The sequence below is a fragment of the Syngnathoides biaculeatus genome, chromosome 7 (assembly GCF_019802595.1).
Source record: "Syngnathoides biaculeatus isolate LvHL_M chromosome 7, ASM1980259v1, whole genome shotgun sequence".
NCBI lineage: Eukaryota > Metazoa > Chordata > Actinopteri > Syngnathiformes > Syngnathidae > Syngnathoides > Syngnathoides biaculeatus.
Window position 1 is genome coordinate 21,693,721 of NC_084646.1, and position 17,200 is coordinate 21,710,920.

General features: G+C 39.0%; 1 protein-coding gene across 7 annotated transcripts in view; it reads right to left on the reverse strand.

Annotated features, from left to right (window-relative positions):
- The window catches only part of ttll7 (tubulin tyrosine ligase-like family, member 7), a 104,538-nt gene that overhangs the window by 45,036 nt on the left and 42,302 nt on the right, over window positions 1–17,200 (reverse strand). For all 7 annotated transcript variants that reach the window (XM_061826022.1, XM_061826021.1, XM_061826018.1 and 4 more), the window contains 4 exons: window positions 11,014–11,108; window positions 8,266–8,413; window positions 5,457–5,530; window positions 1,383–1,518 (listed from right to left, as the gene is read on the reverse strand). In XM_061826022.1, the coding sequence (XP_061682006.1) occupies window positions 1,383–1,518; window positions 5,457–5,530; window positions 8,266–8,413; window positions 11,014–11,108 (453 nt within the window). The remainder of the gene's footprint in view (window positions 1–1,382; window positions 1,519–5,456; window positions 5,531–8,265; window positions 8,414–11,013; window positions 11,109–17,200) is intronic.

Sequence of the window (17,200 nt, forward strand, 5' to 3'; positions counted from 1 at the left end):
TACATAACATATGTCATGTCAAGACTTAAAGAGAATTTTTCAAAAACGTAATATAACCTCTCTTTCTCCTTTGGTGTTAGACAATGGCCATAAAATTGTTTCCTTGGAAATACACTGTTAAAAATAAGGAGAAAAAAATCACTGTAAAATAGAATCAGTGACTTGGGTTTCACTCAAATTTGAATGATTAAATCCTTGAATGTACAGTATATACTCACAATACTTTAACCATTGTGAGATGATTATGATTTGTATTTAGACGTGTTTTTTTTTTTTGGAGTATACCGTTTTAACAAGGAAATTTGGAGCCACATCGGTAGGCATTAGGCAAAAGGCTGAACAAGGATGCAATCAGTCTGTGTAGATACAGTATTTATCAGGAACAGACAAATCAATAGTGGCACAATCACATCAAAGTGATGATCCTGATGAAGACCATGTTGTCCTCATAATATTAGCTGGGTAAATAATGTTACTCTGAGCATCCCAATGAAGGCGTTGAGCAGCACAAAGAGAGGTTGGGAAAGACACAAAACAGTGATCTGCCGAAAGATCATGAAAATTATCTGCTGAACATTTGTGCGAGGATCAGGCATAAGCTCTCTTGTCTCTACCCTTTCAAAATTCATATCTGTCACAAGCATCTTAAAGGACAGCACTGTTGTTACAATGTATCTTAAGAGCCTCATTTGTTCTTGACTCGTCTACATCCACTCACACTTTGAACAAGATCACATCTCTAGTCTGCTGACACAATGTCTGTTTCCTCTGCTTGCTCTTGATTGGCATCTATACAAAAAAGTATCTCCAGAGATTCTGCCTTCAAACACAATAACATTCTAAAATACAAAATGTGATGTGCAAGAGGTGGATGTTTCAACAAAAGCTGCAATAGTTGCACATGTCATCTCTGTCAGGTCTTTTCAGATTACTTTGTGTAGTGTCAGTTCAACTGTCAAAAACCCAATTCACCATTCACTCTCACCATTAACTATTAGTTATCAAGTTTGAAGCCTTTTCACTAACAGCGACAAAAAAGATATAATAAGAATGGAAGATAAGGAAACATGATACATGGAAAGTGAATTGTGAAAAGCATCTAACCAGACATACTCCGTGGAGATGGAGAGAATGGCAGTTTGAAAAAGTGTCACAAAAAAGCAAAAGACAAAGCACTCTGTCACAATTTCTGCATAATTTGCACATTACCTTTCAGGACCCAAATAAAAATGCAGTTTTCTTTTTGTCCATCTTTGTGTGGGGAATGAATCTATGTTAGTTCCTGTGTACGTGTTGTGTGTGTGTGTGTGTGTGTGTGTGTGTGTGTGTGTGTGTGTGTGTATTCGCACATTTGACAGTCAGTCAGCCACCAAGATACGTGCCTTCATTTGTTTCAGAGGATTATTCATTTCCTTCTGAAGCGAAGTAGCTCGCCCAGCGAGGAAGGTCTGAAAGGCGGAAGAGAGCAGGCTTTCATACTTCTCCAACAGCAGCTTGTCGTCTGGGGGGTAAATACGTCTGTTGGCCACAGAGACACAAAGAGAGAGAAGAGCACAGATAGTGAGGGAGTGTTACAGCTAAAGGGAGAAAGAAGTGTCATTAATGCAAGAAAGAAAGTAAGGTAAAAACCTAAAAAGAAGGGAAAGTTTAGTTCACAGACGAGAGTTGTGGATAACGGAGAACAACAAAGGGGGCGTGCAAGAACGGCGGAGGAGTGATGACAGGAGAGGCTTGAGAGGACTAATAAAAGAAGATGGAGTCCTGAGGATCTGGATCATTAGTTGAGATAGATGGAATTATATAACAAAACTAAAAAGAGCCACAAGTGGTTAAAAACAAATTAATTTCCTTAACACGGAGTGAAATAACGAAGAGTATGTAAACATGAGTGGCACAAAAAACAAATAAATAAATACAATGGAAACCTTGAGATAAGAAACTATATACGTCAGTTATTTTTTAACATATAACACATACCTTCACTGACATGTCCCAAAAACTCTCAAGACTAAACTAATACCGATCAGCACTTGTTTTATGCCTGAGGGGTTTAGGGAAAATGTATAAACTAGAAACTGCTTAACATCTACAAATACTGCATCTCCCAATGTGTCCAATGTCATCAGTTTACCCATTAAATAAAACCCTAACTAATGACTAAATAAACATGGGCAGTGCCTATATCTGTAGTCTCAAATTGAACTTGATCACAAAAACAAGAAGAAAGACACCTTGAAAGCACAAAGATAAGAAGCTATGTAATATTAATACAGCAGCAGCTGTGGCCACTCTCCTGTCTTTCCTTGGCCAAACGTAATCTGAATTTAGATTAAAAATGAATGTATTATTTTCTGGGGTCAATTTCTATTTCCATTTGAGGTGCAGGAAGTGCCATGCTAGCCATAGTTTAGAAAAAAGTAAACCTCTAAATTGGAATGTTCCTAAAGTCATACAAATTCAACAAAAAATATCTGGAGAAATACTCTCCTAAAGTAGGACAAAAACAGAAAACTGCCACCGAACTACCAATTCTCATGAAGTCTCATGAGACCTCAGCAAATCTCAGAAGACTTTATCTGATCTTGTGATACTCTTGTGAGCTACAACAGCGAGGAATTGTATCATCTGAATCTAAATCTATTGTCGTGATCATTTCTCCCTTGTCAAAATAATCCATTCCAACGTCAGTATCTGGTGTGACCACCACCTGCCTCACGCAGTTCAACAGATCTTCGCATAAAGTTGATCAGGTTGTGCATTGTGGCCTGTGAAATGTTGGTGCCTTACTCTTCAATGGATGTGGAAACTTGCTGGATATTGGCAGGAACTGGAACACGCTGTTATATATATGCCGATCCAGAGCATCCTGGACATGGTGAATGGATGAGATGCCTGGGGAGTATGCTGCCCATGTATGAACTGGGATGTTTTCAGCTTCCAGGAATTGTGTACAGATCCTTGCAAGGGGGGGTGCTTTATTATGCTGCAACATGTGGTGATGATTGTGGATGATTGGCACAACAAAGGGCCTCAGGACCTCACCACAGTATTTCTGTGCATTCCAAATGGCTTCAATAAAATGTAACTGTGGTCGTTGCCCATAACATATGCCTGCCCATACCATAACCCCACCGCCACCATGGGCGACTCGATCCGCAGCGTTGACATCAGCAAACGGCTCACTCACGCGATGCCACAAACCCTGTCTGCCATCTCCCCTGAACATTGAAAACCGGGATTCAGCCATGAAGAGAACACCTCTCCAACACGCCAGACACCATCGAATGTGAGCATTCGCCCACTCAAGTCGGTTACGACAACGAACTGCAGTACGGTCGAGACCCCGATGAGGACGGCGAACATGAAGATGAACTTCCCTAAAATAGTTTTGGTTTTGGATAGTTTGTGTAGAAATGCTTGACGATCTTGTAGGTAAACATGCTAAATGTGGAGGCCCTGGTCTGGTGTGGTTACATGAGGTCTGCAGTTGTGAGGCCAGTTGAATGCACTGCCAAACTCTCTGAAATATCTTTGCAGCTTATGGTAGAGAAATGAACATTCCATTCGCTGGTGGCAGCTCTTTTCAAGTTACGAATCATTAGTTCAATTTATTCAATTTAAGTTAATCTAAGTTCAAGTCAAGTACAGAGTCTTGTGACATTTTGTCAAGTCTAACCTAAAGTCATCAAATTCATGACTGGAGTCTGGCTTGAGTCCACATGATATTCCAATATATTTTTTTGTGTTATTTGGTATATTTTGCCTGGGATTCAATATATTTACATGTATAAATATATTTCTAAAATCTATTCATAGTCGATATTTATTTGTATTTGTTAGAAATTGTCTCACTAGACATGGGTGAAGACAGGAAAATGCAGTTTCCTGCAACTTATATGCACAATGTCTATTTGAGAAAACTACTGTTATCTAAAAGAGGAAACCAATTAGCCATTTATTATTAATACAAATACATACATCTTCTTCATCTTCTTTTCCTTTCCGATTGTCCTGTTAGAGGTCGGCACAGCGTGTCATCTTTTTCCATTTAAACCTGTCTCGTACATCTTCCTCTCTAACACGCACTGTCCTCATGTCTTCCCTCACAACATCCATCAACCGTTACTTTGGTCTTCCTCTCGCTCTTTTGCCTAGCAGCTCCATCCTCGGCACCCTTCTACCAATATAGTCATTCTCTTGCCTCTGGACATGTCCAAAACATCAAAGTCTGCTCTATCTCTTGTCTCCAAAACATCCATATTTGGCTGTCCCTCAAATTAGGCCATTTCTAATCCTATCCAACCTGCTCACTCCGAGCAAGAATAGAAATATATAAATAATATAAATATTATATAAAATTATACATTTCAGTCTAATTTTGTCTTATGTATTCATAATTGCTCATTAACCAAACAAAATGTATTTTTTCCGGTTACCCTGTGATTGGCTGACAACCAGTTCAGGGTGTATGCCGCCTCCTGCCTGATGATAGCTGGTGATGGGCTCCAGCACTCCCTTGACCCTTGTGAGGATAAGGGGCTCAGATAATGGATAGATACTTGATTATTTGATAGAATTGCCAGTAGGATACTGGTTTAAGAATTGCAGCGCTCCGTGCATGTTGGCATTTCATGACAGATCTATAATGACAAAAAGTAAGTCATAGCATAGCATTTCAATGGAATACATGAAAACGTACTATCAATTGGTTTGGAACGGGGAAAAAACCGATGTGGGTCCTACTTGTCTAGACTAGGGACTTAAAGCAAAGACTTGAGAGTTACTTGTGACTTGCAAAGCACTGACTGGGTCCCACGTCTGCTAGCAAGTAAAGATAACAAGAGTCTAGCTTGTACTTCAAGGATAAAAACATTCACCAAAAAGTGACCAATATATGAAGCCAACACAGCTTGAGAATTAGACGCAATATATTCGAAGGACCCAGTGACCCTAACTAGAATAAACATTTTTGAGAAGGAATGAGTGAATATTGGAAGAAGCCAAAAATCCCAGTTTACACTAAGATAATATTGTTTCAATCAATAACACCCTGGAAGTTGAAGTTTTCACGGCATCAAAGATTATCATAATACAAATGCCAAGCTTTCCGTTAGATCAGCAGCGAATATAATACAAGTGCGAAGGAGAAAGCATGACTTGGAGCAAGAAGGTCAAGGACACAAAGTGAGTTCTATTTTGTGTTGCAAAAGAAAGTGTCTTGCCGTCAATGTATGTTTACCTTTTTCTAGTTTAGGTAATGTTTATTTGTAGAAATGCAGCTTTAATTCTTGGAAAGGTGCCAAGAACAATATTGTGTGGTTGCTTTGGTGCTACATGTTATTTCCTTGGAGAAATTAAAGAAATAAGACGGCCTCATAGTTGTAAATTTAACAGGCATTAAGTTTAGGGGTGAAGCTCCTGGAGGTAAAGTGCTTGAAAGTTTCCATCTTCCTTACCTGTAGTTGCCCAGATGTTGTTTTTCATGTGCCTCCCTGCAGATCTGCTTGCGGACCTGCGCCAGTCGTTCTTTCTACAATAAGAGAAGACCAGACAGATACAGTCATTTAGGCGAAATCCTGCTTAATAGCATAAGTCAGATGCAAACTTTTATTGACACTTTTTAAATACAGACCTTACTATGAAGCAGACAAGAGACGTTTGCTCCAATAACAGTGACAATTAGGTCATGTTAATTCAGTACATCGACATCTGAATCCACAGTTCAACCAATCATCATGTTTCTTTTTAAAATCAAACTACATACAGATTACTGCTGTGGCTCGTTCAAATGCAAATCAAAGAGGGTGCACAGGTATGACATAGTAATAGATATAGATGAGAAAACCTCCCAGACTGAAATATAATTAAATGGTGTACAATTGGGGGGAAAAATGGGTTTTCAGTGTCTGAAAATGTGATTTTTCTTTTTTTTTTTAATGCTGGAAAGGGTGTGATGACTGGTACACTGACAGGTTACTTTGAATGAACAACAATCAGTAGTTATACTGTGTATGTGGATTTTTTTTTTACACTTTTGAATAGCTTTTTAAACTTGCTTCAACAAGGACGCTTTGCAAATATTAAACATTCCTATAATTTCTAACTAATTTGTACAATGCACATTTTTCCCCACCCAAAAATTGTGAAAAGTCAATGGAGCGCATCATACAGAGGTATAAGGAAAATTTTAAAAATCTTTCACATTGTATACTGTTCATGTTTATTAGTACCTTGGGGTTGTGCAAAAGGTGCACTTTCCTTCCAATATGATAAGTAATATTTGATCTTAAACCTTTACACATGTTATGGTACAATTTTACCTTACACTCGAGAATCAAGGCCTCCTCTTAAGCCCGTTATTGATATAAATTGTGTAACATCCAAAATTTAAGTGGGATATTATTAAAGATGTCCACATACATCTTGGTGATGCCCGGTTGCAGTTCTGACACTATGAAACATGGAGCATTTTTTTTTTTGTTTACACGGGGCAAGAATCAAGATCCTCCCAGGCCCATTATATGTATAAAGATTCATCAGATCCAAACTATTTGGGATTTCATTCAGATATTTTCATAGATTAAAGTGGAAAGATAAAAGTAGAGCTGTCCTCATACATTTTGATCATGAATGGTCACAGATTCGTGAAATTAAGTTAAGTTTAGCTGTTTCTGTCGTGACAGCATGTGAAGAGGAAAACTTTTAAAGTAACCATATTTTAGCAAATCAACTTTTTCTCATATTTTGTATGTTATATTTGGGTCTGTGGTGCTTCACTAAATGTGAAATAATAATTAAAATTGTCCAGGCATTCCAGAGCTACAGCTGTTTTTTCTGCCATGAGGGGTGAAATCAGGTCATTTGAATTTTTCAAGCTTATCTATGTCACTAGTGTAAATGTCCACCTACCTCTTCACTCCAGAGCCAGCACAGTCAACATAACAAACAAGTCCTCTCACAAGTTGTGAATGTTGGGTTATCTACACAGAGGCAACCAATCAGTGGAAAAGTTTTGGGGCAATCTGAGCTCCAGTAAATATGAACAACTAGGATTTAAAAAATGGGTTGAACAGAAGCAGCTGCCAGAGGGACATTTTCTGGACAGTAGTATAACAAACCCAATGTGTTTTGTTTTGTTTTTAATTGAATTTTACAGTTTTATACAAAGTCCATGTTAAAGAGTAACTCTATGGTTTAAATCACCAAAATGAGCTAGCTTTAATGTCCAGAATTTAAAAAAAAAAAAAAAAAAAAAAAAAAAAACGGATGGCTGGTTAAAACATTTTCCTCACATTTCTGAGGACCCTGGTTTAAATTTGGCCTCCCCTGTGTGGAGTTTGCATATTCTCCTGTGCGTGGGTTGTCTCCGGGTACTCCAGTTTTCCCTCCCATTCCAAAAACAAGCATGATAGGTTAATTAATTAATAAATTGTCCCTAGGTGTGAATGTGAGTGTAAACGGTTGTATGTGCTCTGTGATTGGCTGGCGACCAGTTCAGGATGTAGCCCAGCTCTCTTCCGAAGTCAGATGAGATAGGCGCCACCACACCTGATGACCCATGTTACGATGAACAGTTCAGAAAATGGAAGGATGGATTTTTTTTGGGGGGGGCGGGGGTGAGCAGGGAGCACATCAAACTCAAGAGTGTATTATAAACTTGAAGTGAGAGTAGTCAATGGAAAATGCAACAAATTGGTGGAAAGTGTCAGAAATGTTCCATATTTTAAATTCAAATAAACTAAGTTTTCACTTTCGATGTGGACCATACCATCACCAAGCATATCTACATAGATTCTGCTGTGTTTGCTTCACCCAGTGTGCAAAAAGAGGCAAGAGGTGCTTCACCATGACAAGAAACGTGCTCAGAGTACACTGAAAGTCAGGCAGTTCCTTGCTGGGAAGAATATCGCCATGCTGGTTCAACATCCCCACTCATCCAAATTGGCTCCGGGGCAAACCATGAAAAGACTAGGACGGCACTAAGATGGCTGTGTGGATAACGCTGCGAAAGATCTTGCCAGAACCCCTTCAGGAGTGCATTAAGGCCTGGTAGAAATGACTTCAGAGAGTCTAATACGTTGACCAAAAGTAAGAATAGAAGAGAACTTCGAAAGGGAAAACTAGTCATTTGGATTTAAAGTAGTGTATATTTTTTTGTGACACCAGAACTGGACCTTTTCAGACATACCTGAAAATTGTCTGCTTGGTAAATACAAATCCTAAAATGAAAATATAATATGAATGTTTTCCTTGTTTACAACTTACAAGTTCTTCTCGCCTTCGCTCCAAGGTGTGACGCTGTCTTTCCCAGTCTGAGGACGCAGCTGAGAGTTTCTTTATGGATCCGTGCCCATACAGCCGCCTCTGGGCTTCTGCTTTTTGCTGTGCTAGGTTGCGTTTCTTATCACTGGCTCTACACCAACACAAACAAATACAAATGCAATGCAAAGATGACTTAAAGACAAAAGGCACAGACACAGATACTACGGTTGTACATAATTACTCAAAGTATTTGTTAGACTTTTTCAGCTTTTCATGCCATTTTGCCCATTTTTAAAACCTTCCTGTTACTTTTAACCCTCTTTCATGAGATACTGTATCTATGTTATAGTACTCCTAATCAGCAGAATGATGTGGTCTGAAAGTTCCCTCCAAAGGATTGCCGATAACATTTGCACTGCCAAACTGCAACTCTACAATCAAATATGAGTGAGACAGAAAAAGTGACAAAATATGAACCTGATCAGACATCTAATTTTAATGTAGGCTGTTGCTTGTCTTAAGAAAGGGCTATTTATTTTAGTCAATTGTTGGCCATTTAAATAGGATATTGAGTCGGGTTGGGATAGGGACTGAGGTGTATCGATGTTCATGCCCGGTTGGGTCTGGATTGATCCCTCGTTGATACAGTTGGTGTTGTGAGCAGACTCGGGGACCAACTTTGGGTGAAATGAGACTTTTACTTTAAAAGGGAGTATTGAGCAAGGTGGAATAGAAGAAAGACCACGGTCACTTCAACATGGGCATGAACACGTTATCAAGTTAAAACCCCTCCCACCACCATGACCAGCATCTTTTAATGGCAATTAATTTGTCATAAAATAATTTCCCTTGAATCTGTAACAGCAGCACCACACTCAGTCATGAGATTATTTATCTTTTGAGACCATTTGGATTAGAGATTTATGACCTGCTGAGCCAGTGGAGGAAGTGAGTTTTTTTTTTGTCCTGTGGGATGTTGCAATTCTCAATTGAGCTGAACATAGTGGATCTATTCTGCATGCAATTAATTTGTGTGTGTGTGTGAGAGAGAGAGAGAGAGAGAGAGAGAGAGAGAGAGAGAGAGAGAGAGAGAGAGAGAAGAGAGAGAGAGAGAGAGAGAGAGAGAGAGAGAGAGAGAGAGAGAGAGAGAGAGAGAGAGAAAGTGTTGAAGAAATTCTAGTGTAATGGACATTGGTCAATCAGCAGGCAAGTTGATGAGCAGAAGTATGAATAGAAGTGAACTTCCTTGATTGATTTTGGGAAATACAGTATTAGCAAAATATTTATCCATCCATCCAAGCATCGCTGGAGTGCTGGAGCCTATCCCAGCTATCGTTGGGCAGGAGGCAGGGTACACCCTGAATTGTTTGCCAGCCAATCTCAGGGCACATGGAGACAGAAAACAATCGCACTCACAATCACACCTACAGTCAATTTAGAGTCTCCAATCAATGCATGTTTCGGAATGTGGGAGGAAACCAAAGCCTCAGGAGAAAACCCACACAGGCACAGGGAGAACATGCAAACACCAAACAGGTGGGACTGGGATATGAACCCCAGACCTCAAAACTGTGATGCTAACACTAACCAGTCACTCCACCATGCCAAGAGTATTATGGTAGTGAGTGGAGTTAGCACAGTCTGGGTTTGAAACAAAGCTTGGACCTTTTTGTGTTGAGTTTGTAGAGTCGACCCAAGCTTGCATGGGTTGTTTCCGGGTACTCAGATTTGCTCACACATTCCTTAAATTAATTGAACCCTGAAGTGTCCACTTGTGTGTGCGCGCGCGTGCACGTGTGCATGTGTGTTGTAAAGCTGTCCATCTGTGTACCTTATAACTGACAAGCCATCCGGCCAAAGTCAGCCGAGACATAACTCATGAGACTGAAATGAAATGGATCAATGCTATAGGAGAAACTCACTGTATGTTCTGAACTCCATCCACCCATCCATCCATTTCATTAACCGCTTAACCTCACAAAGATCACGGGAGTGCTGGAGCCTATTCCAGCTGTCACCGGAAAGGAGGTGGGGTACACTCTGAAATAGTTGCCAGCCAATTGCAGGGCACATTGAGACAAACAGCTGCACTCACAATCACACGTAGGGACAATTTAGAGTGTCCAAGTAATGTTGTATGTTTTGGGGATGTGGGAGGAAACCGGAGTGCCCGGAGAAAACCTACAAAGGCACGGGGAGAACATGCAAACTCCACACAGGCGGGTCCGGGACTTAAACCCAAGTCCTCAGAACTGTGAGGCCAACGCTTTCCAGCTGTGTCACTGTTCCGCCGTTCTGAACGCCATTGTTGTATTATTCAGCCTAAACGAGTTGTGTCATGTCGAAGGACTTTTCAGATGTTGCTTAACTTTCCACAGCTGACATTAATTTTGTTGTAAACTAGTACAGACTAAAACCAAGCCATGCACTTAATTGTCCTTAAATGCATGAAGAACCACGTAATCAACATTTTTTTTTAAAATATATACCTGTATACACACACTGGTAAAATTTCTTTTTGTTTTGTCTGGAGTTAAAACCTCTGAGAATTTTTCGGATCTTATAATCCCTGTGTGATGACTTGGAAAACAAGTTAGATCAACAGGATTGTACAGGGGCATCAGTTCCAACTGTTTTGCTAAATAAAGAACACTGGACCGCTAAAATTCACAAAAGTAAAGTCTAAATTTGGCTTTGCACTAGAAGCATAACGCGGACCCCTAAATTAAAATGTGATGAATGGAACATTACCTAATGTTGAGTAGTTTCAGAGCATTGAGCAAAACTCCTCTCTTCACGTCAAAATCAATCTTCTGATCTGTCCCAAAGCTTGGAGCTCGATTGATCTGTGAGAGAGAGAGCGAGGATGAATGTATACTTTTTTTCTAGTTGATGTATTTTTGTCCTCCAGATCATTGTAATCATTACCTATTGCATTTTCTTAAATTAAAAAGGGAATCTCTGAAAGGAGAAAAAACTTTTTTAAGAAAATAAAATAGGAGCTAGATGGAAGAGATAACTACATTTTTGTTTGCATGAGAGCGGTACCATTGGCATTTAAAACAGAGTAAGCAATGCCGAATCCAAGTAAAACCTACAAATAGAAACTACAGCCAGGCACTGCAACTGTGAACTAATTATTGACAGTTGACTAATTATGACTATAACTAATCCTGCATTTAAACATCAATCAACTAGAACATATTTCATCATATTCAATTCAAAGAGTTCTCTCGGAGCCAATTGGAAACCCAACAGAATAAGAGGACACAATAGCCCAGTGATTCCTAACAAGGGGGCTGTGGTGCAGCGGGAGATGATCAAATTTCACTCAATTTGTCAGAAATAAAGAAAACAGTAACTAATAACTATCTGATGGCAGAAGGTACAATTCAATGGCAGAAGGTACGATAAACCTCTGTATCCATCTGTTGCCATTCTTATGACAAAATAAGTCACGGCTTCTTGGGAGTACTTTATATCAGCGTTGAGTTCATCAGGCCTAGATTATGCATGAAGTACCTTTGTGAATAACATCAGAGAGATCACCATTATTTCAGTCATTTCATTTTACTATTTGTAACATTTTTTCAGTTTCTTGGTCTGAAATTGAATTACTCTAATTAAAATATGTGCTTTGGCTTGATAAAATGTTTAAAACACTGCAATAGCCATTATTGAGTAATAAAAGGCCAAATGACTAGGTAAAAATTTGCCTTATATTTCAAAACTGTCCAGTTCAATGTCACATATTGTAACTGGTTTAAAATGTAACACAATTCATCCATTCTAGCTTTCAATATATTTTCTTTTTTTTTTAATGAAGGCGTTAAATAAGTAGTCTTGGCAAAGTCTTCTTCTTACAAGTTCATTGCATTTGAACGTCTTTATATTTGGATATGCAATTGGCTGGCAACCAGTTCAAGATGTACCCTTCCTCCTGCTTGATGACAGCTGGGATTGGCTCCAGAACTCACGCGACCCTCGTAAGGATAAGCAGTTTAGAGAATGGATGGATGGATGCAAGGATGGATTAATAATTTAGATACTGTGTTACTTCACTCGCCTGACTTCCATCCAGACAGCATGGTTTCAGTTCCCAGTCAATGATGTTGAGAATCTAAGTTGTCTGACTTTAATGTGGATTGAGATTAACTATTGGGCTTCAGCTCCCCATGACCCTGATCAGGATAAGAGGTGTTGAATATAGAAAGTTGGAAAGCCTTTATATTTGTGATCGCTTTAAAGCAGAATGTGTGAGCAAATCTTTTTTGTTTTACTGTCAAGCTATATAAAAAGCAAGCCGATTAGTAGCAACCTTTCAATTAGATTTCAATCATCATTGTCAAAAACAATGATTTGTTTTAAACATTCTTTAAATAAACATTCACACTAAAATGATCAGACAAGGTTAAAAAAAATAAAATATATATACTCTGCACCCAAATTCAAAAAGTAACATTTGTAGCATCAGGGTTGGTCGTGTACAAATACTCAATAACCTGTTAAGATGTAACCTAATATTCAGATTAGAATTGAGTTAGAAGCCCAAATAGAGGGAAAATGTTGTCTATAAACACCTAAATTAGGATGAACAAGATTAAACTGATTGGAATTTCATTCAGTTTGACAGAGATAGAATATTCCGTTCCTCAAACCAATCAAAAGTTTTTTTTTTTTTTTTTTTGTTTTTTTTTTTAGTCATGTAAACGGTGAATTTCAATGTTATCAAGCTGGGCCCTGACTGCACTTGCTTTGTCTTGATATAAATGTGAACCCACTTGAGTATGACTTTTTACAAAACTGGTCACCAAAGGACCAAAACTAAACATTATCACACACTTAGATGGTAAGACAACAATGTACATTGAACTGCAGTATTTAAAAAAGACCAACATATATTCAGCAAAGCCAGGATAAAACGAAACACGGGACAAATGAAACCACTGGAGAACTCCAGTTTTCAGTCAGAGTGCATTAGTGTAAAGCTATTGCTTTAGTCTAAAAACACAAAAAAAAATCACAACTACTGTGCTAACTAGACAACTGACCTCAATCTTGATAAATCATGTCTACATAAATCTGTGAATGTCACACGTCTGTTAAACGGCTATTATGATTAAAGGGGCACCACAGTGGAAGAGTGGTCGGCTCCCAACGCGAAGGTTGTGGATTCGACTCTTAGCCCTTGTGACAAGAATAAAGTGTCCTTGAGTAAGACACTGAGCTCCCAGTTTCTCTTGGTGGATTGAGTAGGTGAATAAGAAGACGTTTGTGTACCTAACGGGAAGAAAAGTATACTATACAAGGGAAAACCCATTTCCATAACAGTTTTGCCACATGTAAACAACAAATCATAACAGATCATGTCACATGTAAACTGCTGACCTAAGATCTTCAATCAGAATGGTTTAAATCTGAACAAAAACCTAGCTAGTTATGAAGGGAAAATACAAAGAAATTGAGTTTAAGGCAGATAAAAGTATATTAACTCGCTTCAATTTTTATGAGTTTAGATTTTGAAGATTTGTGAGTTTCTAAATATAAGCACTAGAAAATAGATGAACACAGTATATTTCATACTTCTATGAAAAAAAAACACAATTCAAACATTTGTAGCCTGGTAAATATTTCCATCTGAAAAATGGTTCAGTCTTTTTTCTTTTTGCAAAGTTGTACAACACAAAATATTGGTCAATGATCAACAATAATCCACTCTGACCTTTTGGAGCCAGAAAGATTTTTGAGAAACCAACGCTTTACAGAGATCTGCAAAGTCCCTGGAACTCAGGAACTCCATCCCAATTTTGTCCTCCAAAAGAGTCATTACTAATCCTCACACAAAGGTGCTTACTGTGCTGTGACAGATTGGGGAACAAAGCTGGAAGATGATGTTTCACGAGCATAACCCACCTCCCACGAAATGAGCGAGCCAGGTTGCTGACTGTGTTGCCAACAGTGGGGGCAATTTGCTTAAAAAAGGGAAGGGCCAGGACAAAAAATAAGTAAAGGGAAATATTCAAACTAACCTCCCCATCAATAAGAAATTGCCTTTCATCAAAAGCTATTACTCCTACATTTTGTTCAAATGGTCAAGGGTTGTTAACACTCCAAAAAACGCAAGCATTTGAGGTCAGTATGGTGTGATCATGGCAGGATGGGTGGTGTTAGATGGACCATTGAGAAATGTTAGTTTGGTATGACAACAGAAATGTCAAGCGAACCCAAACTGCCATTTGTTTCTTGTTTAGAGAAAATGTCATGTTCGAGTTGTGTGTTGAATTCACTGGAAGGTTACTTTGTGATAGTCTGGCAACCACCCTGGCCTCTCAACAAAAGATAGGCTTCAGTACATGCCACGACTCAAGTGAGGATAAGCAATATTGAGCCTAGATGGATGGATGGATGGTTACATTGTCCATCAATCCATTTTCCAAGTCAATTATCCTCACAAGGGTTGCAGCAGTGCTGGAGCCTATCCCAGCTAACTTGTGCCAAAAGGCATACTACACCCTGAACCAGTTGCCAGCCAGCTGTAGGGCAATAGTTACATTGTGTCACTTTTTTATGTAACTATGATGATTTCATATGTTAAAGCTTTGGTTCTGTTAAAAGAAACTCCTGGTACAGTTACAAAGACACATTCCGAAAACATGCACTGATTGAAGACTAAATTGACTGTAGGTGTGATTGTGAGTGTGACTGTTGTCTGTCTCCATGTGCCCTGCGTTTGGCTTGCAACCAGTTCAGGCTGTAGCCCGCCTCCTGCCCGTTGACAGCTGGGATTGGCTCCACGACTCCCGCGACCCTTGTGAGTACAAGCGGCTAAGAAAATGGATGGGTGAATGGATGGATGGTTCACAGAACAGGAAACAATCAACAATTGACAGCAGATTATTCTGTGGACTGAGGACAGAGATAGATTTAGATCTAGAGTACCTAACTAAAAGGTACAGAAACAAAAGAGTTCTGTTTCTATTTAAACTCCCTGATATAATATGAAAGAAATACTGTAGGACTTTAAAGTAGCTATAGGTAAGAGGCAGACTGGTTGTGATCCCGGGGACCGTTGTCTCGTTACTTGTCTTCATTTCTTAGTATGATTTGTGGTGTCAACCTGTCAAGGCAGACTAGCGTGGCAGAACCTGTTGTGCATTTCTTTGCTCTTGTGCAGTCTTACTCCAAGCCTGCCGCACTTGGTTAGTTTTCCCAAAGCTTTCTCTTTCTTGAGGTCTTTCGGCCCATTTTCTGCCGACTGTCTAGTTGCTACCTTATTCATCTCACCCTCTGTATTTCACTGCGCCCTTTCCCTGGCAAAGGAAGTCTGGCCAGTCTGGACCTAATGAACCCCTGCTGGCTCCCAAAGCCCCCACTCTGATTTCCTTAAGTGACTCTGGCAGGATCTTAGAGGAGCCCTTGGTTGCTCCAAGATGCATTCAATAAAAATGTCAGATGAAAAGATTAGACACTCCTTTTACTCCAGCTTTGATTCTTTTTAGCATCGGGATGGCAGCAATGTAACCCAAATATCACTTAGTCAAACAGCAGTCTAGTCACACAGGAAAGAATGTATGTCAGTACCTTTTCACAGGACATCTTTCTGCTCTTATGATCACCCAATTATGGATACCAAGATCAGAGGCTGAGCTGCAAATTGTATCTTGTATACTGTAGAATGCTTTGTCATTTTGCACATGGACAATTGTGATCTTGGGGTCTTTACCTCCACTCTATAGTTTATGTAACTACCATATTACATATGTGTAAATGCATTTCACAAAACACTTTCCATTTTTTTCTTTTTTTCACAGTATAATGCATGAATATTTGAATATGGAGAAGCAAAGGCTAGGTGTCTATAAAGGTTTGGTATTTGGTGTATTGGGTCTGTTCACATTTGAGTGTCATTAAAATGATGAGATTCTCAGTTCCATTTAAATGTGCTGTAAATCTGTTATTATTGTTACAAACTTGGGGATAATTTATGCATTCATAATGTATCTTTGTAAGAATCATCCCAAAGAATATGAGATTTGAATTATTGTGGAAATTGATTGTCTTGACTTACTGGTACAGCTTACATGGTACTGGTGGTGATGGCCCAACAACAATCAGCCTTCTTTCCCAAAACAAATCAGCATCCATTCTGTCTGGAGAAGTAGTCAAAGAAGTGCAAGGTCTCCTCTTTATTAATCAGTTCCATAAAATTCATCCTTGTTATTATTCCAAGCAGTGTGTAAATGCCATCTTTTTGTAATAGACGAAGATAGATCATTTCAAAACTCTGAATACAATTGTAATGTAATCTATGTAAGGCTCGATTGAAAGAAAAATAAATTCAAGAGGGGAAATAAAATGGGCTATGATAATGTGGTTCCACTAGCGTGCACGCCCTCATAACTGCAAATGCGACTGTCTTCAGAGTTAACCAATCACTTTCAATCTCCTTTATCCTTTAAGTCAGCTATCAAATGTGCCTAAGATAAAGTTCGTCTGATCAACTCCAAATAAATTTTGGATCTCCTAGTAGTCTTTTCCTATTGATTTTCTGCTTTCTAAGAAGCCTGGAAGTTTTGTGGTAGCACTGATTGTTATTTCGAACTGTTAATAATTCCTTCTATCTTGACGAAGTCTCCACTTCTAGCTTCTTTTTAGCAGCGATTTAAGGGCTGACAAAAGCATCCTGGGCTGCTGGTGAAGGTCCTGGGAGCACACAAGAGGATGCTTACTTGTGAAATTACCTCCAAAATTGCTGCCGCAAAGTTTGTCCAAAGTCAGAACGCACATAACACAGTGTACACTTATTTACTTATCAACATGGTGGACCACATAAATAATACACTTCAAAATAGTAATATTAGATTACTATCCCATCTATCCATTTCTATTCCACTTTTCCTCACTAGTGTTATGGGCATGCAGGAGCCTATCCCAGCTA